Source organism: Halichondria panicea, chromosome 10 (genome assembly GCF_963675165.1).
Source record: "Halichondria panicea chromosome 10, odHalPani1.1, whole genome shotgun sequence".
Taxonomy (NCBI): domain Eukaryota; kingdom Metazoa; phylum Porifera; class Demospongiae; order Suberitida; family Halichondriidae; genus Halichondria; species Halichondria panicea.
The window spans coordinates 685,522-712,955 of NC_087386.1; the positions used below are offsets into that span (position 1 = coordinate 685,522).

At 43.1% G+C, this 27,434-nt stretch overlaps 3 protein-coding genes and 1 pseudogene across 19 annotated transcripts in view; 1 reads left to right on the forward strand and 3 right to left on the reverse strand.

The window, feature by feature from the left end:
• Positions 1–2,376: 2,376 nt before the first annotated feature.
• On the reverse strand, positions 2,377–7,899 carry LOC135342901 (ER degradation-enhancing alpha-mannosidase-like protein 3; annotated as a pseudogene).
• A 25-nt stretch (positions 7,900–7,924) lies between these two features.
• Positions 7,925–27,434, reverse strand: part of LOC135342890 (uncharacterized) — a 40,087-nt gene continuing 20,577 nt past the window's right edge. For 2 of the 17 annotated variants that reach the window (XM_064539752.1, XM_064539741.1), the window contains exons 5-12: positions 24,219–26,357; positions 24,097–24,159; positions 23,844–23,906; positions 23,635–23,721; positions 9,161–9,217; positions 8,924–9,063; positions 8,398–8,674; positions 7,925–8,308 (exon numbers count right to left, since the gene is read on the reverse strand). In XM_064539752.1, the coding sequence (XP_064395822.1) occupies positions 8,049–8,308; positions 8,398–8,674; positions 8,924–9,063; positions 9,161–9,217; positions 23,635–23,721; positions 23,844–23,906; positions 24,097–24,159; positions 24,219–26,328 (3,057 nt within the window). In that variant the 5' untranslated portion in view covers positions 26,329–26,357 and the 3' untranslated portion in view covers positions 7,925–8,048. Of the gene's footprint in view, positions 8,309–8,397; positions 8,675–8,923; positions 9,064–9,160; positions 9,218–22,415; positions 22,735–22,840; positions 23,115–23,303; positions 23,444–23,538; positions 23,587–23,634; positions 23,722–23,843; positions 23,907–24,096; positions 24,160–24,218; positions 26,358–27,434 lie in introns of those variants that run through there. The other 15 variants (XM_064539744.1, XM_064539751.1, XM_064539750.1 and 12 more) reach the window with 15 other exon arrangements.
• LOC135342924 (vesicle-trafficking protein SEC22b-like) lies at positions 17,321–19,825 on the forward strand. The gene is made up of 5 exons (XM_064539816.1): positions 17,321–17,467; positions 17,662–17,777; positions 18,094–18,252; positions 18,585–19,365; positions 19,508–19,825. Exons 1-4 carry the CDS (start codon positions 17,396–17,398, stop codon positions 18,592–18,594), a joined length of 357 nt encoding a protein of 118 aa, XP_064395886.1. The 5' UTR covers positions 17,321–17,395; the 3' UTR covers positions 18,595–19,365; positions 19,508–19,825.
• Positions 19,932–22,209, reverse strand: LOC135342916 (ER degradation-enhancing alpha-mannosidase-like protein 3). The gene is made up of 5 exons (XM_064539805.1): positions 21,573–22,209; positions 21,191–21,362; positions 20,880–20,997; positions 20,406–20,624; positions 19,932–20,148 (listed from the first exon to the last, which is right to left on the reverse strand). The coding sequence occupies exons 1-4, from the start codon at positions 21,725–21,727 to the stop codon at positions 20,551–20,553; spliced, it is 519 nt and encodes a 172-aa protein (XP_064395875.1). The 5' UTR covers positions 21,728–22,209; the 3' UTR covers positions 19,932–20,148; positions 20,406–20,550.

The following is a 27,434-nucleotide window of genomic DNA, read 5'->3' on the forward strand; positions in this document are numbered from 1 at the left end:
AGACTCACGTTTGCTATAGACACAAGTTTGAGGACTATCCAAACAACAGACAAATTGTTATGACCATTTGTTTATTAGTTGCTAATATAATTTATGCTATGTACATGCAGTACTGTGTGGTATCATTCATATTCTCCAATCAATAATCTATCAAATTAATGATCGAAAAAATTAATTTTGAATTTGCAGTGAATAATAATTGACGCTTCTTATGCTATTATTTGTACATGCAGTACATGGTACATTGAATTAGTATGACATCATTTATTGTTCAATCAATAAACCTTCAAATGATTGAAAAAATTAATATTGAATTTGGACAATAATTCAGTAATTTGCTAGCTATACAGTTTTGTCCACTTTTCTCCTAGTGAGTGTTCTGGTTTCGTCTATTTGTGCCTTGTGTATCTGGAAGGAGGGCGTGACCCACTGCCCACACGAGCACTGATCACCTGACCAGTTGAATGACCCCACACGAGCCGAGCACTTGAGACACAGAATCTGCCGCATGTGTGTGTGTGTGTGTGTGTGTGAACGAACAGTTGAATTCTAGAAAATAACGCAAGGCTATATAGTCTTGGATTTTGACAAATCACAAAACTAGTACATGTATCTAAGCACACCATTGGAAAGGTAATTCTGAGAGCTCTTGAATGCATCAATTAGTTTGAAATTGGACAATCAGAACACAAATTACGAGCTTTCAAGATACGTATCTATTTTTAGCTAATGCACAAGTAGCAGCCTCACCTTCCCCTCCACTTTGCCCAGTAGAGAGCTTTCCATCCACTGTACTGGCTCGATGAACCATGAACTACACACATCATGAGTGGGCCCCTGCTCGTTATAATCCACCTCTGATTGAGTGGGTGGAGTTTGCCCTTGCTTTGTCCTCTTATATCATTTGACAGCAGCCTCGTTGGAGAGCAGCTCTCGGAGTAGGAGTGCGTCCAATCGCTGCGTGAACACAGCCGGTATTATGATGTCACTGGATCCATCGCCACTCATGGAGAAGGGAGGGACCTGGGTTGTATTGTACTGCTTGACATTATCTGGGAGGGGGGGGGACCGTTAAGAGAGCATATTTTACAATTTCACAAAGACCACAGAATGGTGTGCAATACTACTATATACGTACGTACAGTCAAGGACTTTTATAAAGAGAATTTTATCTAAAGTTACAAGCTCTTGGTACAGTGTAGTTTACCTGTGATGATGACCCCAGCTGCACCAGCTTTCTGAGCAGTCCTGGCCTGTAGAATACAATTAGTGAAGAATTGTTCCTAAAACAATAATTATATCACAGGCACTTTAAGAGAAACATTTAGATAACGTAACATAACCATTAATAGACTCCACATGGTTATGGTGTGCGGTACAACACTGTGTACCTTGAGTACAAAGAGGCAGCCTCCTCTGTTAATGAGCAGGATCTTCCCCATAATATCCCGGGCCTCCTGGGGGTCATACTCAGAGCATCCATTGTCCAGTACTCCACCGATTGGCTTCATCTCCACCAACTCCCCTCCCACTTGGAACTCCCCCACGCCCAGCTCTGGCCCGAACATGGCTGGACCTACAGTGAACTCGTGTCGTATGCCCCTCTCCTGGAGGTCAGCAGGGGTCAGTATACGAGCCAGCTTCGGTGTCTGTCTCTGACTACCATCTAATAGGAGGCGTAATACAGTTGCAGTCATTGCTATGGGAAACAGATTATTCAAATTTGGCAAATAAAACTATAGGATGGAGGGTTTTGTGTACTGTATGTATATATCAATTCCTATATGTACCTCCATACATTAAAGACGCTGCACATTGAAGTACATTACATGTGGTTGAAAGCTGTACATGTACTATTACCAACAACACTAAAAGCATTTTACCTGTGACGTGCTGCTGATTCATGAGCTTGACAATATCCTGCATGAGGTACCATCCCTCCTCTGCGTCCTCAGGGCTACTGGCCTTGGCCATATTGTGGGAGACCTGTACTTTGTCTCCCTCCACCACTTGAACCACAATGCCCAGCTCAGTGAGGATCTTCAGGTGATCTGGGTTCTTGAAGTCCAGAGAATTGATCGAGAGACGAGGAGGAGTGAGACGCTTACGCTTGGCACTGTATGTGTGTGTGTGTGGGCGTGTGTGTGTGTGTGTGGGCGTGTGTGTGTGTGGGGGAGGTATCAATAGCACACTTTATTCGAATTTGAGAGCAAATTTGTAAAGGCTTCATAATTATTGTGTATTGACTACAATGAACCAAGCTGCTGCTGTTACCTGGTTGGTCGTTTGTTGAACCTTGAGCTGGTGCAAAGTTTGAAGACCATCTTCTCAAAGCGGTCCAACAGGACAAACGGTCGTCGGTCATTAGGGCACGTCAGGTACGCACTGATCACCACAGACTCTGTGTGTGTGTGTGTGTGTGTGAGTGTGGGTGTGTGTGTGTGTGTGTGTGGGTGTGGGTATATAAACAGAACTAGACAACTGTGCTGACTAGACGGGATTATTGGCTACTACTGTACATGGTGTCTAGTGTGTGTTTCAGTGAACCTTTAGTGAAGCTGTCAGCGACTGGTTTGTTCTTTGCTGCCTTCCCGGAAGAGTCTGGTCCGCTAGTGGTAACAGTGACAGTGCTCATGTTCACCAGATCTGTGTTCTTCACCAGTAACTACACACAGAGAGAGAACAACACCTGACACACTCACACAGCCAGGCTACCATAATCTCATTCACCCAAAAAAAGGCACTCTCTATAAAAGAGCTGCCTTACCCCCCCCCCCCCTACAATGTGCAGCTGCACATAAAAAATGCATACTGAAGCAGCATAGCCGCTACACTGTGTATGTATTGTACCGACTCACTGCCTCTTGGACGACTCTATTGAGGGTGGTGTTAGCGCTGGCGAGGGAAAGAGGGGGAAGAGGTGGGCCTCAGTCGTGAACACAAAGTCATCCATGTTCAGGGGACTGTCCCCCTCGTCAGCAAACAACAAGAACAGATACTTGAACGTCTCAGCCAGTACGAAGGAGTCCATTCTATACAGTATCGAAGATTGCCAATGAAATGATATCGTACTACTAAAATATTAAACCCTTTGTGAATGATTTATTAAGACTTTGCGATCTAACCTTTGCATTCTGGCAAGGATTGTGATGCCATACAAGTACCGATTATTATACGTTTTTGCGAGATCTACATGGGAACTAAATTCTAACTATTAGTATATAATGGTTCCCCTGACTTACCTGTCTTCGTGAGCGTTGGTCCTGAGGTCCTTGATGGCAGCGAAGCCACACCTCACTCTGGCGTACTTGTTCAAGTTGTTCACCACTGATCGACTGACGTCCAGGTAGTATGGATCTCCAGTCGCCTGCAGTAATAACACAACATAATCGTTCATTAACTACTTAGCCATCAAAATAATACAGAGAGTAGAGTAGAGCAGTAGCATCACAAGCTTTGGTTGATTACAGTACTTACAGAAATATTCCAATTACTGAGACGCTTTCTTCGAAACAACAGAAAGTGATATATACATGTACAGCTAATGCATAGAGTAAACACACACCCCCACCCCCACACACACACACACACACACACACACCCACCCCCACCCACCCCACACACACACACCCACCCACCCCCAAATTAAAATTAACTGCAAGTCTCCCCCCCCCTCAATTTATCAGCTGCCATAACTTGAATTCCGTGGATCCAATTTCAACGATAATATAATTTTCTGAAAGCTTAGAAACACACCTTTCAAATAGCATCATCAAAATTCTTATTTGAACGATAAAAATATTTGCCAATTTGGCGATACCATGAATAATGGTCCAAGGCCGAAAAATGACAAATTATGGCCCCGACGAAATTTTGGATTGAAATACATTATTTGAAAGGGAATTTTCTAAGCTTTCCGAAAATCACAAAATTTTGGAGATTCGATCAACGGTACTAAAGTTAATAGCTGTTGAAATTAACTGCAACTCTCCCCCCCCCTCAATTTAATTATTCTTTTCAGCTGCCATAACTTGAATTCCGTGGATCCAATTTCAACGATAATATTATTTTCTAAAAGCTTAGAAACACACCTTTCAAATGGCATCATCAAAATTCTAATTTGAACGATAAAAAGTATTTGCCAATTTGGCGATACCATGAATAATAAATAGCCCATGGTCCAAGGCCGAAAAATGACAAATTATGGCCCCGACGAAATTTTGGATTGAAATACATTATTTGAAAGGAAATTTTCTAAGCTTTCCGAAAATCACAAAATTTTGGAGATTCGATCAATGGTACTAAAGTTAATAGCTGTTGAAATTAACTGCAACTCTCCCCCCCCCCCCCCCCTCAATTTAATTATTCTTTTCAGCTGCCATAACTTGAATTCCGTGGATCCAATTTCAACGATAATATTATTTTCTGAAAGCTTAGAAACACACCTTTCAAATGGCATCATCAAAATTCTTATTTGAACGATAAAAGTATTTGCCAATTAGGCGATACCATGAATAATAGCCCATGGTCCAAGGCCGAAAAATGACAAATTATGGCCCCGACGAAATTTTGGATTGAAATATATCATTTGAAAGGAAATTTTCTAAGCTTTCCGAAAATCACAAAATTTTGGAGATTCGATCAACGGTACTAAAGTTAATAGCTGTTGAAATTAACTGCAACTCTCCCCCCCCCCCCCTCAATTTAATTATTCTTTTCAGCTGCCATAACTTGAATTCCGTGGACCCCCACCAACCCCACACACACACCCACCCCCATCCCCCCACACACAAACACCCACACACCCCACACACACATGACGGTGTACCTTGTAGAGGAAGTAAGTGCTCTCAATGAACTCAGGCCTGAGAGGGTGGTTTCCCCAGTAAACCCTGAAGTCATGAGTGAATGCCTCGGGTAGGAAGTTGTGTCTCTCCATCACATGATAAAGCATGTCGTGAATGTGTATAGCTGTGTCTACATCACCCCACAGAACCTGGAGATAGATACAACAAACCTCGTCATTTTAAACATGACGGTTAGGTAAGTACAGTATATACAAAAATGTATACTGCAGACTACAATAGACGGACGGCCTCTAAGAAGTACTTTTCTATGTCAAACCGTTCTAGAGAGGTTCAGAGATATTAAGGCAAAACAGAAAACTACGGCACGAAAAACAATTGTTGATCTCAGTCTACCATCTTGTGGTACCTTTATCAAAGAGCTACAAATAAATTGGACACAAGTTACGACCCCTAAAAGGGAGCTAGTGGTTTCTCTTAGTCAGTGCATGTGTGTGTGTGTGTGTACCTGTAGACCAGGCCAGAACGCCAGAAGTGAGTCCATGAAAGATCTAGTCATTCGATGAGGTGAATTCATGCTCACCTCCACTAGCATGGGCCCATTCATGATGTATCTCTTGATGGCATCATAATGCTGTAGGGGAGGGGGTAAAGAAAGAAAATGAAGTTGCTGACCTTGCATGAACATATTAAAGCTGTACACACAGTTTCCGTTAACTCCTTTACCTCACAATTTTAACTCTAACAGTAAGCACCAAGTGTTTCAATAACCCCTCGCTCACCTTCCCAAACCTCTGCAGATACTTCCTGTCCCCCAACAGGATGTAAGACTTGAGACAGTACTCGTAGTGTGAGTCAATCCCCGCCCCCACACCGCTATCCACTCTCGTCCACTCAGTACTGTGTACGTTGATGACTGAGTCAACCAGATTGTGCCCTCGGTGTCTACTACGCCAGATTGCCTCCATTGCTTGGTGGGCTTTCACATCAAACTGAGGATCACCTGATGGGAGAGAAAGAGCTTGACCATATCATTTAGGCTCAAATATAACCAACAATCTAAGCCTACCATAGGTTATACCACTCTTAGAGCTACACAATGCATTTTTCAGTTTCCATATTGAACAATCCTACCTCCAGTTAGAGGCACCCACAAAGTTGGTAATGTACACACACACACACACACACACACACACACACACACACACACACACACACACACACACACACACACACACACACACACACACACACACACACACACACACACACACACACACACACACACACACACACACACACACACACACACACACACACACACACACACACACACACACACACACACACACACACACTCACTGCACCTGTTAGTCTACTGAGGGCAGCAAACTCAAGGATCATGGACCCAGCACATGCCGTGCACGTTGTCTTCTCCATGTTAGGGTAGCCCATACCGTGGCGAAGGTTGATCTGAGGAGAGGCACAATATAATACAGCACATGTAACGGTTGTATTATCTACCACTTTCAATTTTAGTACAGAATGGACTGTATTTTCTGTTGGCAATTTTGCACAGTACAGTGGATTGCAGTGCACTTGCAACAGAGATTTGCCTATAATAAAGCACTTTCTACATATGTACAGGTTGTATTATCCACATGACATACTGTACACTTAGACTAAGACCAGTTTCAAATTTGGTATAAAATTTTGAACTGCATTTTCTGTTGGCTATTTTTCAGAGTACAGAGCAGTCACCTTTGGATAGGGGAGACCTGTGGTGGTGTTGAAAGCAGGAAGTAGTCTGTTCCCCCTCTTCCACTGCCATTCTGAGCAGCCCCCCATCATACCAAGCCAACTGATGGTAGCCCTTCTCTTTGAGAGCCAGGGCAGCAAAGTGACCTCCCAGTAAACCACCTAGCACACGTATGTTGGTCTCAAACACTGATACCACCAAGTCACTGTCGAAGCTAATGTCTGTCATGACTTTTTGTACAGCCGAGGAAAACTCATCAACCGAACCAATTACCTGAGGGGACAAACACATGTACATTGGTGGAGGGGAGATTGCTCCTGCCCCTTTAATAATAACAGGCTACCATGCACAGTACAGTTAGAGTACAGCTTCCTCTCCTATAGTGTATTGTACTGATTCAGATATAGGGGAAGGAAGTCAAGGTAAGAGAGGAGCCTCTGGTGGAAGCATCTATATTAACTATTCAATACAGGAAACCATCTCCAGACAAATACAGTAGCTACTTAATTCATGGTAATGGCTTCTAAATAAGTTACATAGCTTCTCCTCCAATAGGGCCTCAGGGGATGTGGTTGCCCTGACCACCCACACACTATATGTATATACTTGACTCACAGCCAGAGTGTCCAGTGTGTCTATGAGGGTGAGGGAGAACCTGCCCAGGGTAAAGTCAATGTCCCCTCGTCCTTGCTCCACCCCCGGACACGCCCCTTACACGTCAGTGGCATCAACTCATCAGCAGGATATGCAAAGTCCTGTCAGCAGCGTAAATCAGAGTCATGTGATTAGATAGACACATCATGTGATAGGCTCACCATGTATGAACGGTAGGCATGATTGAACATCTCCAGAACCTTGTCCCTGGAAACCAAAATATTAAAATAAAATCATACAAACCAAAATTCCTCCCACACAATAAAGGCTGGGGTAGGTACACAATAAGGCCAGTATGGGAACCTCTAGACTACTACTAGGACTAGGGTAATGTGTACACACACACACTTACTTGTAGTGTTTCTTTTCAGTGGGGCCCATTGATAGTGCGCCATTGTGATGAGTGAGTAGTAGGGAGCACACAATCACCACTCCCCACACGTACAATACCATTGTCACTATCTGTACAATGGTTCTACTTTAGACTAGCTCTATGTGCTGCACTGTACACTTATTTGATAAGTATTATATTGCAACTCACCCTGTCAGCTATAACCTGTTCATAGTAGGAGGAAAGATAAACAAAGCACAGAGTCTCTTTGTCTTGAAGGTTGGATTTCAATATTTCACGAGAATGATTTTCCTTTAATTCTACCACAGCTGCACTTTGACCTTAGCGGTGTGATGACGGCTTTTTCAATGTGTGGGCGTTGCTAAAATGTTCATACTGCACATGCTCATTCAACTTCTCACAGAGACACCAAAAATGTGTTCAGAAAAGCAAAGCATTGCAAACAAAATAGTATCAATAAAAACGTTACGTATAAAATTCAGTTTCGGTCAGTTCCACTTGTATTCTCTACAATGAATCTACAAATGTCTGTAGCAGTGTCTCCTCTTCTCAGTCCTATGGCAACTTCCACCAAGGCCCTGAAGGTAGCTCTGGAAGGATTCGTTTTTCGCCACGCTCTCAATGCATGAGCCACTCCAGCTTGATTGCCATAACGACTTGTGATATCAGTTACACCATCACGGTCGGCTGGGGTGAGGTTGAGTCGATTCAGCAGGTTAGGAGTTGTGGATTGATTGACTGCATGCAAAGAAAGAGGCATCACTAAAATTATATTTTCATGATAGATATCAATAACACAAAGGCTAATAAATAAAAACTGCACAAACCTGTGATGCTGTCAGCCAAATTGATGAGATCCACTGTGGGTTTTTTGAGAGCGTCTGACAGGAGACTCCATGTTACAACTTGTGTACTCAGGAGCTTAACCAACACTTCACGCAAGCAAGACACATTATCGCCACGATGCTTGCCAGTATCGATGTTGGTGAGAATGAAATGACTGAGACCTAGAGCCAATCCCAGATTGAACCAGTGAGGGCTGGCACTTGCATGTGCAGTGTGTAGTTTCTCGTAAACATGTTGTAGATCGTCAATTGTCAAAGCCTGTACAAAAACAACGATCAACCAGGGTTTCATTTGGTGAGGGTTACCCCTTGTAAATACCTTCCAGAGGAAACTCAATGGGAATACAATTGTGGTTCTGGTGAATATTCTTAATAGGGCAGGTTAAAGAATTCTTGATTATTGGCATACCACGAACATGTCATCACACCCAACTAACATCTTACATGTACTTCCCTTGCCAAAATGTCAGGAGGATAAGTACTTATTAAGATTTAGAGTACTGCCTACCTTGTGCACGCTCAGTAGGTGTGGAAATTTCTCCGCAAATCGAGTGATGTCACTCTCAGGGATTTCTTGATCTAGTTGTTGGTCCCTCACTCCAGTCTTCTTACACACATCTTCCATTACTGCAGCAGAGGATAATTCACCTGAAGAAAACAGCAGTTACTGTATACTAAATCATTATCAGGTCCGACAAAAAAAATTAAACTTTCAAGCTTAAAATAACTTGTTGAATTTTCTTACTGGTATGTTGATCGCTCATTTTATCAAACACATGTTCCATTGCAGGAGAGGATTTGTCTGAGGAGGAAACAGTTATAAACAAAAAAACCACAAAATAAAAAGCCTACCAGAAGTATTTCGCTGATCATGAACATGCACATGTACTTCCGTCTTCAAGCACACATCTTCCATTACAGAATTACCTGAGGAAAAGCAGACACAGCAGTTACGCTAATGTAGTATACGTTTGTCAATTAACATGCTCACTCAAACAAGGCTGTTGATCACTCATTCCAGATCCAGTGCTACTAACAACATTGGCCAGAGTCCCACATTGATGGACTGAACAAAACAAAGGAATTACTAAAACAACAACATGCATATCAAACCAACGATAGTTAATATTGTTCTATATAGAGCTGCTGTATACTTACTAGAGTATTGCTGCTGATCACTCTTTCTCTCAGTCTTCGTACAAGTACCTCTCGTAGCAGAGGATGATTCACCTATATACAGAGGGAACAAAGAAGTAAATTTCAATTTAAAAATCACTGTACTCACCAGAACCTTCGCTATTGTCCAGCCAGATTCTATCTTCTTCACTGAGCTCTTCCCACACATCAGCCTCAAGGGAGCACATCCAAAACTTACAGCCATTTCGTTCGCTGACATCGGCAAGGTGCAATTTGCGTGTGCTTCCGGTGCTCTTCTTGCATGGGCAAAAGATGCCTGTCTCGGGTGTGTCGTTGTTGTAATGCAACGCTTGACAGGACAATCTAATGCTCTTCAAAATTTCGTTGCGGACCGCAGGGCAAAGTTCTTTGCGAAGAGAAAGAAGGACCTTGATATATACTTCAAGATACGAGAAGGAGTCGATCAGAGTCACGGTACACGGGAGCTCGGGAAGTTTTAGCTGGATACAATTTTTAGCAAAGCAAATTGGTTTCCCTGAGGGGAGCAAAACTTTCCAGCCCAGCCTCTTGATTACGTCCACAACTAGACAGCAAAAGACTCCAGAGCGAATACACCCACTACGAAAGTAGATAGCGAAGGGTGATATTGTGAAGGAGGAACGGATTTTGTCTAGCTCAGCAGGTGGGATCGATGTGAGTAGAGATGGCATAAAGAACTCGGCTTGGTGGGAAGTGGCTTCCACTAGAGGAATGGGAGCAATCACAAGAAGATATTTCATGATCAACAGCATATCTTCTGGAGAAAAGATGCCTTCAACGTAATGCTTCGTGAAGAATCGTAGAAACTTTAAAGTGATTATGCCCTCGTCTCGAAATCTCTTCCATTCGGCGCCTGTCCCTCCTGGGCTAACAGTAGAGCGTGCATTCCTCAAGAAGATGGCGTGCTGTGAGAGCTCGGTGATCTTGTCTAGTGGAATCTGGGCATCCACAAACACTGTGTTGGGGAGAATGGAGGGATAGTAGTGCGCTATACACACGTTGTCAAAGAAGACCAGAGCAGCTTCAAGATCTTTGAGCAAATAACCAAATCGAGTGGCTAATTGGAGACATTCTTCAATGCCTAGTACACCTCGCTCGAGACTGGCAGATAAACTCTGGAGAAGTGAATCCAAGAAGGACCACCAGATGGGCATTTTGACTTGTAGCGGAATAGAGCGCTCAATAGCAATTCTAATCCTATTGGCAGTGGCCAGTGAATCTTCTTCTCGGCTGATTGTGTTGAGACCAAAAATCAGATTGTTCAATCCAAGATTTTCGTACACCAATAGCTTCTTGATATCGGGTGGCAGCATGTCGAGAATCTCTTTATTCCTCTCGATAAGTGTATTCGAGCTCTTCAGCTGATCAAAGAATGTGCCCACAAAGATCATCTTCGGCTTCTTGTCTTGTGAGGTATGGGACTCAATGGATCGAATCAGACTCTGAAGTGTCTCACCGAGGGTCATGTGAGATGCATGAGGACTACCAACAAGCTGCCCATCCTTGTAGTACTCATCAGAAGGGAAACTGGAAAGTTCGTCAATCAAACGCAGGACTATCAACGCCACTGAAATGTGCTTGATGAAGAGAGGGCTGACGTCGTGGAATTGCGGCTGGCCGCCGCAGTCGGTAACATACACCCAGTTGGAATCAAACAGTTCTCCTTCTTGCTGGTCACTGCTCGACAGTTGGTCAGTTCCCTGTGTGGCTGGCAGCTCTTCTGCCACACCACTCACTACACTCGCTATCACTTCATCGATGGCTTTGTCCAACATTCTTGCAGAGCCAGAAAGTTCATCGGAATCGTTCGTCGATGGGCTCAATTTGGAACCAGAAGTTGGCTTAGTTGTGGTCATTCTCTTGGGAATCCTTAATGCCATCATCATTTTCTTCAAGCCATTGGCAATCCGTGATGCCATGGAGCGATCAGTGATTTTTCCAACTAGGTGATCGGTGCTTTCTTTTGGTAACTTGGCAATGATTTCAGCTAGTAGATTGAGCATCTTTGGCTGAGACATCTCTTCCCAGCCTCTTCCAGTTGTCTTGAATTTCGTGTTGGACACGGGTCGAATGCGTACTGGCTTTTCCATACAAGGAGTGCTGTCTCGCTGTAGTGGAGGGGGCTTGTCAGTTAGCAGGTGCTTGAGGTTGGTCTTCCCTGTTCCCGCAGGTCCAAACACAAGCATGTTGACAATGTTGACCGAGACGTGTCCGTGCTTCATCGCCTCATCAAACAACCGCTTTGCTGATAGCTTCGATTCTAATGTGTATATGTGGTGTATGTAATGCTAACAACCACATGTACAGTAGAGGGATATACGAACAATGTACATTGGGGTGGGGAAAACATGTGAATATATAGAATTGCCAAAGCAACAAGAAAGCTCTTCTGTGTTATTTAATTACACCGTTGCGTAGCCTCAAGGCATAAATTGGTAAGGGGTCATCGTGATATAAAACACAAAATAATAATACAATCATCGCACTCGATCGTCACTCGGGCTTCTGCCTGTATGTCATAAAATGCATGTTTGCAAGGATAATACCGATAACGCGATTAGAACACGATGGGCATCAGCTATATATGTTCAGTCCTACAGTATATTACTACAATGTCCAATAAACAGTGTCCATATACCATGTAGAGTAGCAAAAGGAACGATGCTCAGTTTAGTATGCCTAAAATGTACTATGTACATGTTAAAAAAGTCAGTTGCCTAGCCAATAAAGTGTCAGTGGAAAGGCAACTGGACTACTAGCCTCGTTCCCAGGCCGATCTGTCTCCAATTTAATTGAACGCTAGGTAGACTCCTAGGCCGATCCGTCTCCAATTGAACGCTATATAGGCCTAGGCCTGGTATTGATTGCATTTGGGCGTGGTTGGAATTCGCTCAAACGAGCGTATTCCTAAGCGATTAAGGATTTCGATGGAGCAATAGCTTATAAATTCCCTGTACGAAGCAAGAAGCCTTACTCTCTTGAAGGAATAGGCCCTCAAGCTCCTGTCTGAGGGAACGGATGTGTTTGTGTGGTTCCCAACAGGGTATGGCAAGTCTCTCTGCTACCAGTTGTTATCATTTTTGATGGACTACAAGCTTGGTAGGACCAGCGCTCCCCTTGTCCATCAAAATCCAGAACTGAAGTCTCCATAGTCGAGTCACAGGTAGCTAGCTAGCTTGCTAATAAAAACACATTTAGTATTTAATCGCTTAGGAATTCGCTCGTTTGAGCAAATATGCCCAGATACAATCAATACCAGGCCTAGGAGTCGACCTATATAGCGTTCAATTGGAGACGGATCGGCTACTGGACTACGTGAAGATATTAAGGACATGAAGCAGCTGAACATAAACCACTTTTAAATCGTAAACCTTAAAAGCTTGCTAAGTGGGTGACCCACCAATGACAGGGAATACATGTACTGGGTAATAATGATGTGGCTGATCACTACAGGAATGTGCTATGCTTGAATTAACATGATGATGTCATAATTAAGTAACACAGTACAACGTCACGAACCCAAATCATTGAAAGTTGGTATTAATAAAGTCCAATAAACCATATCCATACCACCACAGTGTGTAGAGTAGTAACAGGAACAATGCTCTAGTACACTGTAGTGTGCACAATCAGGGTCAGTTGCCTAGCAACACAACACATGTGATAGGCGAACGAAAATGTTGTGGGTGGAGCCAACGCTTTTGCAATACACGATTATATAAAGTATGAGGACCTCACAACAGCTGTAGGTACAGTCTACTAATAACACACTACATGTAAGTTGCTACAGGTACGAGTGATTGCAACTATGAGCATCAACACTCACTGTACTATAAAGTTCCTTGCTCCCCTCACCTTCCTTTCTCTGCCTCTCCTGTCCTTCTCCTCGTGTCTCAGCAATCCACTTATAATTGAGATGTATCCCCTCCTCACGCTTTTGTATCTCTGAGACATACTTCTTGATCTCCCCCTCCACCTCCTCCAGCTCTCCCTGCAGTTGTCTCCGGTCCTGGTCAGTGATGTCACCAGACAGTCTCTGTTGGAGGGCAGCTCTTCTCTGGGGGAGTAAAGAATTTATATACGACTGAAGAAAAATTCCACCAAATAGAACATGCAGCTGATACAAATGTACAAATTATCAAAATATAAAAATCAGTAACCACCAACCTAAATAAACTTGGCGAGCATAATTATATATTTACCCGCTATACGGTATAACCTCACACAGACAAACAGTAAAAGTGGACTTACAAATCATACCTAAAAAAAGGTAGACAAAAAGCAACCATTCATCATACAATGGACAGTACATGTACACACATTGTCGTTCTGCTAGACTACGTGTACCACTCTTACCACGAGAGTAGTAAGTGCAACTGTCAACACTCACCGTCTCATGACGCTTCAGTTTACTCTCCTCCTCAGCCTTCTCCTGGACAAGGTGAACAAGACAAGAGGTTAGACTGTGTGTTTGTGGTCACACATTATGAGTTGTCTATAGGAGCAACCAGTATAGCTACTAGAGTCAGGTAAGGATATGAGACTATTACAAACTGAATGCATATGAGGTGTACGGTATGTTTGCCAACATTGTTTGACTCACTTTCTATCGTTCCAGATATTCAGTAACCATGGAAATGTAGGGAGAGAGAAAAGAATATAATCACAAACCTGTACACTATGAATGCCAATACACATGTACTCATGCAACTCAAACATTACTGACACAAGTACAGTCACAAGTCAGTGCAGTGTCCCGCTCACCTTCTGTTTAGTCCAATGAGACACCAGCGCCAGACACACATGGAAACAGAGAGAGGGGGATGATGGTAGGAGCAGTGAGTGCATTCATACATGTCTGTATACTCTAACTTACATACTGTTGTTCCAGTAATCATTAGCAGTAGTTACATTAACAAGCAGTAGGACACGGACATGTAGAGAAATGAACATGTTCAAATACACGAATGCATTCACACATGTATACATCAATTATTGCAAGTACACGTCTGTACAGCATGAAACTTTCAGTACGTACTAATCCTAAATAAAGTCACGCAAGTTATTCTTTCTGCCTTCATGCAGTAGTACATGTATACAAGTCAGCCTAGTACGCCATTATATGTACATGCAATAAACTCACGAACTGTTGTTGAGTAACAGTCCACAGAGGGTACATGTGAGGAGAGAGGGATATGAACACTGGTAGTACACACACTGGATGGTACACACACAGGTACTCGGTACTAGCAATAGCAGATAATGGAAGGGTCAGTGGGTGGGTCAGTAGAGGGGACGGTAAACGGTACAAAAAGCATCTTACATGTACAACTTTGATACGTATGATTTTGTTTGTCGTACAATACAACACATGGACTCGAGCTCCATGAGACACACACACAATCACAACATACCTCAATGTTATACTGAGACACATCAAATGGTACATATGAGGGAGAGATTTAATCTTAATACACATACAAGACATCAGATCAGTTGAACGCTGGTGTGTATGGGACTGACTACACACAGCAACAAGTGGCTAGACCTGGCATAGAAAATCTAAGAAATAAAAAAGTTGGGGAAACATTGAGAAATAGGCAACAAGTTTTAGGTTCAGTAGGCACTTAATTGGTTGGGGAATTTACATAAACACAAATTTACATGTACACAATGTACACAAGGGTGGTATTTCGAACTTGTGCCCGTAAAATGGGATTACGAATTAAACAAGTTTAAAGCCGTGGTCTACCCTATACGAGTAAACAAGTTTAAAGCCGTGGTCTACCCTATACGAGGGAGAGGGTCAGCTCTAGAGGACAAGGGACACACGCTAATGATGCTAGGTAACCAGTACATCCGTACACATTGCAGCTGAACCATTTTAGTGTGTGGACATTGAGTACTCGTAAGAAGCTCACCTCCTACAGTAGTCCAAATCAGTGTGTGGTCCAACATAGGAATGAGTGTGTGCATGGGAAGAAACAAACACGATAATGTACGTACCAACTAATGAACTTAGGTGTATATTCTACGAATATTAAAACTATAACCTAATAACTTTTGTGTGGGCCTCGGCTAATACCAAGTTGGCAATAATTATGGAAAGAGACAAAATACAATTTACGAGTTCCTATAGTAACCATTAAAATGAGTGTGCACGTGCAAACACAACTTACAAACTGTTGATCCAGAGAGGGAGAGTCCACAGGGCAAACAGTGGGAAGATAGTAAATGAATGATTACGAGGTTGAATGTGATCATACTAAATATTTCCCTATATAACACTATGGCACTGCACACACACACAAGAGTAATAATGGGGAAGTAGAAACATCACAGAATATGCAACAGACACTAAATACTCTGACAACACACACCAACTTACCATCTGTTGTTTCAGAGGGTCAGTCAAAGGTGAGGTGGAGATGCATGAAATGGAAGGAAGAGAACATTAGTGCAGTGATACAGTACACTGGTGATTGCACGACACAGGAGAGGGGAAACAATTGTGGACAGCCAAACATGCAGACTGAAACACTTGATTATCCATGCATACTTTCAGGTACTACTACGAGTAGCCTCGATCCCAGGCCGCACTTCCCACTTCACTTAGAGAAGTGGGCCTGGTATCGACCGCTTGCGCATGCGCTAATATCCCCCCGGTATCTGGGGGTTTTGGATAACATCGTATATGCTCAGTAAAACTGTGACATCACAACGAACGAAAGTGGATTGAAGGAAGTAGATAGAAAGTTTGATTGAGTTTCTAGCCCATCTGATAGCATTCTCTGATAGCTACCCTTAGCCTGCTATGTTAACAAAAGACTCACAGCCTGCAACAGTGTGGATGACGATCGTCTGAACATAGTGAAAGCCGACAAGAGCCTATATGGACAGGCCATGTCCATTTAACACTATCTTTGGTGAAAGTCTTCTATACTACTGCTACTGATTCTATCAGAAGAAAATAGCTGTACAACAAACATACACAGCTCTGTCTCTAGCTAGCTAGCTATATAGCTCTGTGTATGACTTTTAGAATATTTTCTCTGATGAATCCAGTATTATAGGAAATTTACGGGAAAAAATATCCAATAATTTGGTGCATGCACAAGCAGTCGATAGCAGGCCTTCTTTTCTATGAAGGCCGGTGAAGGAGGCTATACTACGAGTAGATCTACTTATCTCAATTAAGGAATAGTATCACATTCAGTTATCCGTATGTGTTCTTCTTTACACTGTCTACCTCCTAACAACAAGTGCTCAGAGCACAAGCATGTCAGCTTGGTAGAATGTGATTGCACACAACATACCTTAATCACGTCCTGTTGTCCATCCAGAGAGAGTGGTACATGTGGAGAGAACAACAACATGAGATAAAACACCTCACACTGACAGGGTAGAGTGTAGGCACTATACTGTGATGAATGAATGATGCCTAGTGTGTTTATGGGTGGTCAACAAGTACATCTAGGCACTAGGAGAATGCACTGATCATTGAGTATCTATCTATCATGTGAATATCATACCCTGTCATCCTCAGTAAGCCCATCCTCCATCAACTGTGGGGAACTAGCAGCATTCAGGGTTGTAGATTCAGCCATTTCAAGAGAAGGTCCTTATATTTCTTTGTGGGTGGCTAGAGGCATGAGGGGGAGGGGCTTGTAGCAACACGTTCAATAAAGAAAGGGTTCAAAGGACACATAATATATTATTGTTCCAAATAGAGCACAGAACATACATAAAGCAAGTACGTACGTATCAGAAGAAGAAGCACTGAAGAAAGAAGAGCTCAGGAACAATGGCCCACCTGACACTAATTGCCAGAGCCAGTGATGGACTACCTCTGTCAGCATCCATTGTCAATGAAGAGGTAGAGGAGCTACACAGTACAGTCTGCATTGGTCCCATCAGGACACTGTACTGTATGCAGCTCAGTGACATGAATAGTTGTCAAGTCATGATTCTGTAGACATATAAAGAGAACCTTGCTAGAATAATACGTGTGTAGTGTGTGCTATCTTTAACAGCTTGAATTAACTGAATTGTTGCATTCTCCCTCTGCAGTCTGGCCGGGATTATGCTGAATACCAACCCAAGGCCAAGCAGATATTCCGCAAGCTGTCGTCAGTCAGCCCCCCTCGATGCTTAATCGAGTGTGACCCGGGTCGTATGGTGTTCCAGTAAGCACTCTCCTGTGAATGTCATTATTGCCTCGTGGTGTGTATGATGATTGGTACTCTGTCATGGTATAAACTGATGCAATGGATGGCCTTTTGTTTGTGAGCATTTGCTTAACTGTACCATACACATTGTAAGTGGTGTGTGTTATACATAGGTCCCTCTATAGTGATTGTCTAACAAGGAACTACCAGTGTACATGTAGTCTAAGAATAGTTGGAACTTGGTTGGTGATATTATACTCCAGTTTAATGGTGGATGAGGGGCGATGACTTTGAGCTTGAAGCACACACACACTAACATGGACTCCCCACACAGCTACATCCTTGAGGAGGGGATATGCTACCTCGCCCTGTGTGACCCCACCTATCCTGCCAAGCTGGCCTTTAACTACCTCGAGAATCTACACAAAGACTTCAGTGAGCAACATGGCAACGATATACACAAGGCCAGTCGACCGTACCACTTCATAGTTTGGTACGTAGTTATATCTGCCATCCATATTTTGTAGACTTAATTATAAGGTCATGCTTTTTCCTGTGTCAGCATTGGACATGCACAGCTGGGGAATACCAGCACTTGCAGTTTCTTGTGTGTGTACTGTTTCAATTCAGTGTTGCTACCCACTGTTATATATAGTACAGAATGTCCTTTCTCTCACACCCACCTTCATTGCGTCAGCGCACAAACACACACACACACACACACACTCACCCCCCCACACACACACACACTCACACACACACACACACACACACACACACTCACCCCCCCATACACACTCACCCCCCACACACACACACGTGCAGGTCTCAGTGACAAAGTGGGGAACCTAGTCGACCACTCTCGTGCCAGAGGCTAATGGCTGATCAGCTAATGCAGCATGTGAGCATCTCCTGGTTACTGTGGATTGGTTCTGGACTGCTAGTTCATGCTCTTGTCTATTGGAGACAATATCTGCCAAGTTTCACCAGAGATGTGTACAAGTATGGTAAGCTGAGGAGTGAGAGTGACTGGAGCTGGATGAACCCTAGTGTGCCCAAGACTCAAGGAGGTCAGTCAGGGTCAATATATACAGTGTATCAGTCTACCTCTTGTAACGAGAACCCCCTACAAGTCTAGCTTGTAACACCTAGCTAAGTACTGGATTGTGATTTACAATAGTGAGCTCCCTAGCTGAGACTGTCCTGACTTGTAGTTGTTGTAATTGCATTGTCCCAGTCTAAGGAGGTCTTTATTCCCCTCTGCAGGTGGTTCACCCACTTCTACGTGTGGGGGGTGGTGTGGAACTACTCTGTATTCCTCTACTATACCAGCCACTTTATACTGCACACACGACTACCGCTATTGGGCCCTGCAATCCAGACCGTCATTGGGAACTTTGTGTCATCCAAATGCAACTATTTCTCTCCAGCTCATTTGGAGTGTGGCTGGTTCTACTCCTCATTTGCCTGCAAGTGTCTCGTAGATTGTTTGAGTGTTTGTTTGTGAGTGTGTTCTCTGATAGCAAGATGGCACCAGCTCATTACATACTCGGAGTCTACTTCTACACCGCTTTGGGACCAACAGCACTGCTGCATTTGAATTCAGGTACAGTAATATTCAGTCTAGTACACTTACAATTAATACTTGATCAAGGTATGTACAAGTACTACTGTGTAATTGTTGACTTGTTAATTCTTGTTTAGGAGTCTCTATTTGAATGTCAACCTTGATCAATGTTTCATTGCAGACTCACCCCTTGCTGGCCTGATTGTAGCCACTCTGTTGTTCCTCTGGGCCTACACACATCAATACCGATGTCACGTCATCCTTGCACAACTCAGAGCAGCCAAGAACAAGCCACAGTACGGCGGCTGTCACTGCCAAGCAGACTCACGTTTGCTATAGACACAAGTTTGAGGACTATCCAAACAACAGACAAATTATTATGACCATTTGTTTATTAGTTGCTAATATAATTTATGCTATGTACATGCAGTACTGTATGGTATCATTCATATTCTCCAATCAATAATCTATCAAATTAATGATCGAAAAATTGAATTTTGAATTTGCAGTGAATAATAATTGACGCTTCTTATGCTATTATTTGTACATGCAGTACATGGTACATTGAATTAGTATGACATCATTTATTGTTCAAGCAATAAACCTTCAAATGATCGAAAAAATTAATGTTTGAATTTGGACAATAATTCAGTAATTTGCTAACTATACAGTTTTGTCCACTTTTCTCCTAGTGAGTGTTCTGGTTTCGTCTATTCGTGCCTTGTGTATCTGGAAGGAGGGTGTGACCCACTGCCCACACGAGCACTGATCACCTGACCAGTTGAATGACCCCACACGAGCCGAGCACTTGAGACACAGAATCTGCCGCATGTGTGTGTGTGTGTGTGTGTGTGTGTGTGTGAACGAACAGTTGAATTCTAGAAAATAACGCAAGGCTATATAGTCTTGGATTTTGACTAATCACAAGACTAGTACATGTATCTAAGCACACCATTGGAAAGGTAATTCTGAGAGCTCTTGAATGCATCAATTAGTTTGAAATTGGACAATCTGAACACAAATTACGGGCTTTCAAGATACGTATCTATTTTTAGCTAATGCACAAGTAGCAGCCTCACCTTCCCCTCCACTTTGCCCAGTAGAGAGCTTTCCATCCACTGTACTGGCTCGATGATCCATGAACTACACACATCATGAGTGGGCCCCTGCTCGTTATAATCCACCGCTGATTGAGTGGGTGGAGTTTGCCCTTGCTTTGTCCTCTTATACCATTTGACAGCAGCCTCTCCTTACCCACCTTGTGAGGGAGGACACTCTCGTCAGTGAACAGGAGACACCTGTGTGTGTGGGGGGGGGGGGTTAGTGATGGAGGTGTACAAGTTTGTAAACCATCTCCAGACAAATACAGTAGCTACTTAATTCATGGTAATTCATGGTGTGTGGTGTGTGTGTGTGGGTATGGTGTGTGTGGATGTGAGGGGGTGGTGTGTGGATGTGAGGGGGTGTATAATTATAAACAACTACAATTGTGCTGACTAGACGGGATTATTGGCTACTACTGTACATGGTGTCTAGTGTGTGTTTCAGTGAACCTTTAGTGAAGCTGTCAGCGACTGGTTTGTTCTTTGCTGCCTTCCCGGAAGAGTCTGGTCCGCTAGTAGTAACAGTGACAGTGCTCATATTCACCAGGTCTGTGTTCTTCACCAGTAACTACACACAGAGAGAACACCACCTGACACACTCACACAGCCAGGCTACCATAATCTCATTCAAAAGAAGGTACTCTCTATAAAAGAGCTGCCTTACCCCCCCCCCCCCCCCCCCTACAATGTGCAGCTGCACCTAAAAAATGCATACTGAAGCAGCATAGCCGCTACACTGTGTATGTATTGTACCCACTCACTGCCTCTTGGACGACTCTATTGAGGGTGGTGTTAGCGCTGGCGAGGGAGAGGGGGAAGAGGTGGGCCTCAGTCGTGAACACAAAGTCATCCATGTTCAGGGGACTGTCCCCCTCGTCAGCAAACAACAAGAACAGATACTTGAACGTCTCAGCCAGTACGAAGGAGTCCATTCTATACAGTATCGAAGATTGCCAATAAAATGATATCGTACTACTAGAATATAAACCCTTTGTGAATGAGTTTATTAAGACTTTGCGATCTAACCTTTGCATTCTGGCAAGGATTGTGATGCCATACAAGTACCGATTATTATACGTTTTTGCGAGATCTACATGGGAACTAAATTCTAACTATTAGTATATAATGGTTCCCCTGACTTACCTGTCCTCGTGAGCGTTGGTCCTGAGGTCCTTGATGGCAGCGAAGCCACACCTCACTCTGGCGTACTTGTTCAAGTTGTTCACCACTGATCGACTGACGTCCAGGTAGTATGGATCTCCAGTCGCCTGCAGTAGCAACACAACATAATCGTTCATTAACTACTTAGCCATCAAAATAATACAGAGAGTAGAGTAGAGCAGTAGCATCACACGCTAGGGGTTGATTACAGTACTTACAGAAATATTCCAATTACTGAGATGCTTTATTCGAAACAACAGAAAGTGATATATACATAATAATTATTAGTACCGTATATCTTCTAATTTATCGGACAGCAAAAAATAATTATTTTGGAAATTGTCCGGGTATAATTGGAACAGATTTTTATAGAGCATGTGAAGTGTCCGGAATAATTAGAACAAGCAAGCAGCTGCATGCGAGCTAGCTAAGTTTAATAGAACAGGGTACGACTGAATAGTTGCACTAGCTATCTAAAACTAGCTACTCAAAGCTATCTAACTGCAGCACTTTAGGTCTTACTTGCCGTCAATGAATGGTAACTCAACTTTTCAAGGTATTGTCCGGATATTTAGAACAAATGTAATATTAAAGTACTGGAGTGTCCGTTGTATTAGAACAACAAAAATTGCCCAAAAGAGTGTCCGGGGTAATTAGAAGTGTCCGATAAATTAGAAGATATACGGTATGATGACGGCTTTTTCAATGTGTGGGCGCCTCCATCCCAGGCAGAGTTTTCGCTTTTATAACGGTTAGGCAAACAACTAGTTGTTAGCGAAAACTCGGCCTGGGATCGAGGCTAATACTGCACATGCTCAGTTCAACTTCTCACAGAGACTACCAAAAATGTGCAGAAAAGCAAAGCATTGCAGACAAAAACGTTATGTATAAAATCAGTTTCGGTCAGTTCCACTCGTATTCTCTACAATGAATCTACAAATGTCTGTAGCAGTGTCTCCTCTTCTCAGTCCTATGGCAATTTCTACCAAGGCCCTGAAGGTAGCTCTGGAAGGATTCACACTTTGCCACGCTCCCAATGCATGAGCCACTCCAGCTTGATTGCCATAACAACGTGTGACATCAGTTACATCACCGAGGTCAGCTGGGGTGAGGTTGAGTCGATCGAGCAGGTTAGGAGTTGTGACTGAATGCAAAGAAAAAAGCTAAGATAATGATAGTCTATATAAAGCACTAAAAATGACCCACATGCAGCCAGGCTAATCAAAAAAATACGCAAACATTGAAGTTACCTGTGATGCTATCAGCCAAATTGATGAGCTTCACTGAGGGCTTTTTGAGAGCGCCTGACAGGAGACTCCATGTTACATCTTGCGTACTCAGGAGCTCAGCCAACATTTCACGCAAGCACGACACATTATCGCCACGATGCTTGATATCGATGTTGGTGAGAATGAAATGACTGAGACCTAGAGCCAATCCCAGATTGAACCAGTGAGGGCTGGCACTTGAATGTGCAGTGTGTAGTTTCTCGTAAACATGTTGCAGATCGTTAATTGTCAAAGCCTGTACAAAACCAACAATCAACCAGGGTTTAATTTGGTGACGGTTACCCCTTGTAAATACCTTCTAGGGGAAACTCAAAAGGGAATACAATTGAGGGGTTCCAGTGAACAATATGCTCAATCCCCTTACCAAATGTAAAAATGATAATTATGTAAGTACGTACAGTATATGAATAAGAGTACTGCCTACCTTGTGCACGCTCAGCAGGTGTGGAAATTTCTCCGCGATTAGAATGATGTCACTCTCAGGGATTTCTTGATCTAGTTGTTGGTCCCTCACTCCAGTCTCCTTGCACACATCTTCCATTACTGTAACAGAGGACAATTCACCTGAAGAAAAGATAGATTAAATCGTTATTATTAGACCCAGGAAAAAAATTAAACTTTCAAACTCGAAACTTGTTGACCAATTGACATTTTCTTACTGGTATGTTGATCACTCGTTTTATTGACCACATGTTCCATTGCAGGGTCTGAGGAGGGAAAATTTATAAAACAAAAAACCGCAAAACAAAGCTTACTAGAAGTATTTCGCTGATCATGAACATGCACATGTACTTCCGTCTTCAAGGACACATCTTCCATTACTGTAACAGAGGAGAATTCACCTGAAAAACACGAATAAGAATTACATAATTATTACTACACAGTAAAATAATTATTACCGCGAAAAAGATTACAATATTAGTGATCAAGTAAATAACTTATCAACCAAATGGCACTTCCTTACTGGTATGTTGATCAGTCATTCTCATCTTCTTACGCGCAGGTTCCCCTATAGGGGACGATGGGCCTGAGGGGGATAACACAAGAGTCTATTGGATACAAATTTTACACCAAAATAATGTGCTAATCAAGTAACTTGTCTACTTAGGTACAAGGGCAAACAACACTACGAGCGACTAAAAGATACAAGGTAGTGCGCATATCTCCTACATCAAGTAAATCCATGCAAATGTTTACATATACTGTTACGTAATTACCGGGGTATTGCAGCTGATCACTCGTTCTTTCAGTGACATCTCTCATAACAGAGGATGGTTCACCTAACATAGAGAAACAAAAATGTCAATATTACTGAACACTATATAATTATTATACTCACCTGAACCTTCGCTATTGCCCAGCCAAATTCTATGTTCGTCACTGAGCTCTTCCCACTCATCTGCATGAAGGGAACACATCCAATAGCCATCCACACTCACATCGGCAAGGTGCAACTTGTTTCCACTTCCTATGCTCTTCTTGCAAGGGCAAAAGATCGCTGGTTTGGGTGTATCATTGTTGTAATTCAAAACAACACAAGCAGCTTTGATGGATTCCATTAGTTGAGAACAAACTATGGGACACAACTCTTTGCGTAATGGAGGGGGGGCTTTGACATACACTTCCATACAGAAGAAGGAATCAACCAATGAGATGACACAAGAACGATTCGGATATCGAAATTGAATACAATTCTTAGCGAAAAGAATTGGATCACCTGAGGGGAGAACAGCTTTCCAATCATGCCTCCGCATTACATCAACAACCGTACAACAGAAGACACCAGAGCGAATACACCCACTAGGAAAGTGAATAGCGAGGGGGATAGATGAGGAACGGACTTTGTCTAGCTCAGCAGGTTGGATGGATTTGAGTAGAGATGGCATGAAGAACTCGGCTTGGTGGGTAGTGGCTTCCACTAGAGGAATGGGAGCAATCACGAGAAGATATTTCATGATCAACAGCATATCTTCTGGAGAAAAGATGCCTTCAACGTAATGCTTCTTAAAGAATCGTAGAAACTTTAAAGTGATTATGCCCTCGTCTCGAAATCTCTTCCATTCGGCGCCTGTCCCTCCTGGGCTAACAGTAGAGTGTGCATTCCTCAGAAAAATGGCGTGCTGTGAGAGCTCGGTGATCTTGTCTAGTGGAATCTGGGCATCCACAAACACTGTGTTGGGGAGAATAGAGGGATAGTAGTGCGCTATACACACGTTGTCAAAGAAGACCAGAGCAGCTTCAAGATCTTGGAGCAAATAACCAAATCGAGTGGCTAATTGGAGACATTCTTCAATGCCTAGTACACCTCGCTCGAGACTGGCAGACAAACTCTGGAGAAGTGAATCCAAGAATGACCACCAGATGGGCATTTTGACTTGTAGCGGAATAGAGCGCTCAATAGCAATTCTAATCCTATTGGCAGTGGCCAGTGAATCTTCTTCTCGGCTGATTGTGTTGAGACCAAAAATCAGATTGTTCAATCCAAGATTTTCGTACACCAATAGCTTCTTGATATCGGGTGGCAGCATGTCGAGAATCTCTTGATTCCTCTCGATAAGTGTATCCGAGCTTTTCAGCTGATCAAAGAATGTGCCCACAAAGATCATCTTCGGCTTCTTGTCTTGTGAGGTATGGGACTCAATGGATCGAATGAGACTCTGAAGTGTCTCCCCAAGGGTCATGTGAGATGCATGAGGACTACCAACAAGCTGCCCATCCTTGTAGTACTCGTCAGAAGGGAAACTGGAGAGTTCGTCAATCAAACGCAGGACTATCAACGCCACCGAAATGTGCTTGATGAAGAGAGGGCTGATGTCGTGGAATTGCGGCTGGCCGCCGCAGTCGGTAACATACACCCAGTTGGAATCGAACAGTTCTCCTTCTTGCTGGTCACTGCTCGACAGTTGGTCAGTTCCCTGTGTGGCTGGCTTCAGCTCTTCTGCCACACCACTCACTACACTCGCTATCACTTCATCGATGGCTTTGTCCAACATTCTTGCAGAGCCAGAAAGTTCATCGGAGTCGAAAAGTCCATCAGAATCGTTGCTGGATTGGGAATCAGAAAGGTACTCATTGCAACTAAAATATGAATCATCTGAATCAGAATCGGGACCCGAAATTAGCTCGGTTGTGGTCATCTTTTTCAAGCTCTCGGCAACCCTTGATGCTGTGGATGGATCGGTGCTTTCTTTTGGTAACTTAGCGATGATTTCAGCAAGTAGCTTGCGCAGCTTTGGCTGAGACATCTCTTCCCAGCCTCTTCCAGTTGACTTGAATTTCGTGTTGGACACGGGGCGAATGCGTGCTGGCTTTTCCATACAAGGAGTGCTGTCTCGCTGTGGTGGAGGGGGCTTGTCGGTTAGCAGGCGCTTGAGATTGGTCTTCCCTGTTCCCGCCGGTCCAAACACAAGCATGTTGACAATGTTCACCAAGACATATCCGTGCTTCATCGCCTCATCAAACAACCGCTTCGCTGATTCTAAACAAGACGTGTGTATGTGGTGTTAGGAATGTTAACTATGCAATACTCCAGAGCTGGGTGACAAGATGGACTATTATTATGATGTCACCATAATTATGATGCATGTGATTAAACCGATCATTACATGCAGGAATGTGCTATGCTTGCATTCATGGATGTCACTATTAAGTACACATGTAGTAAGCACAGTAGAGGGTACGCCCCACAACCCAATGGATATGAAGCAAAATACATAATTAAAAGGATGGTGGTTGTGAGTGGGTGGGGGAATGAACAATGGAATGAACATTACATTGAGGTCTGGAAAACATGTAAACAATATAAAGGCAACAAGTATGTATAAAGTCATACAGTCCGATCACGTCGCCTTAAAGCATAATTTGGTGAGGTATATAAAACACATAACAATAGCATCATGTTTTATGCAACTCGCCCTCGGGCTCATAAAATGATTGCTAGTCTGCCTAAACTGTACAATACAGTCAGTTGCCTAGCAACGCAAGCTTAAAAAGGTGGTGGGTGGAGCAAATAGTTGATAAGAACATGATTACATACGTATGGTATATACATGTACATAATACCTTATAGTGCGAAATTTTCGAGGCACTTATATTTCGTGGAATGGCCTCTAAAGCATTTCGTTGCACAATGTTTGTGGGTTGACCGCTTACCACAAGCCATGCCTTTAATCTTTGCATGTTATAGCAGATAATTGGTACAATTTTCGTGGATTGCTAACCCATGAAATCAGCGAAAATATAGCCCCTCGAAAATTTTGCGGTATATACGGTAACTGCTTTAAAATGGATCTAACTGGACACAGCAGCTGTGCGTATACGCAAGAAGCCAATGAAGTGCCAGTGGAAATGAAGGACATGAAGCAGCTGAACATAAACCACTTTTAAATCGTAAACCTTTAAAGCTTGCTAAGTGGGTGACCCACCAATGACAGGGAATACATGTACTGGGTAATAATGATGTGGCTGATCACTACAGGAATGTGCTATGCTTGAATTAACATGATGCTGTCATAATTAAGTAACACAGTACAACGTCACGAACCCAAATCATTGA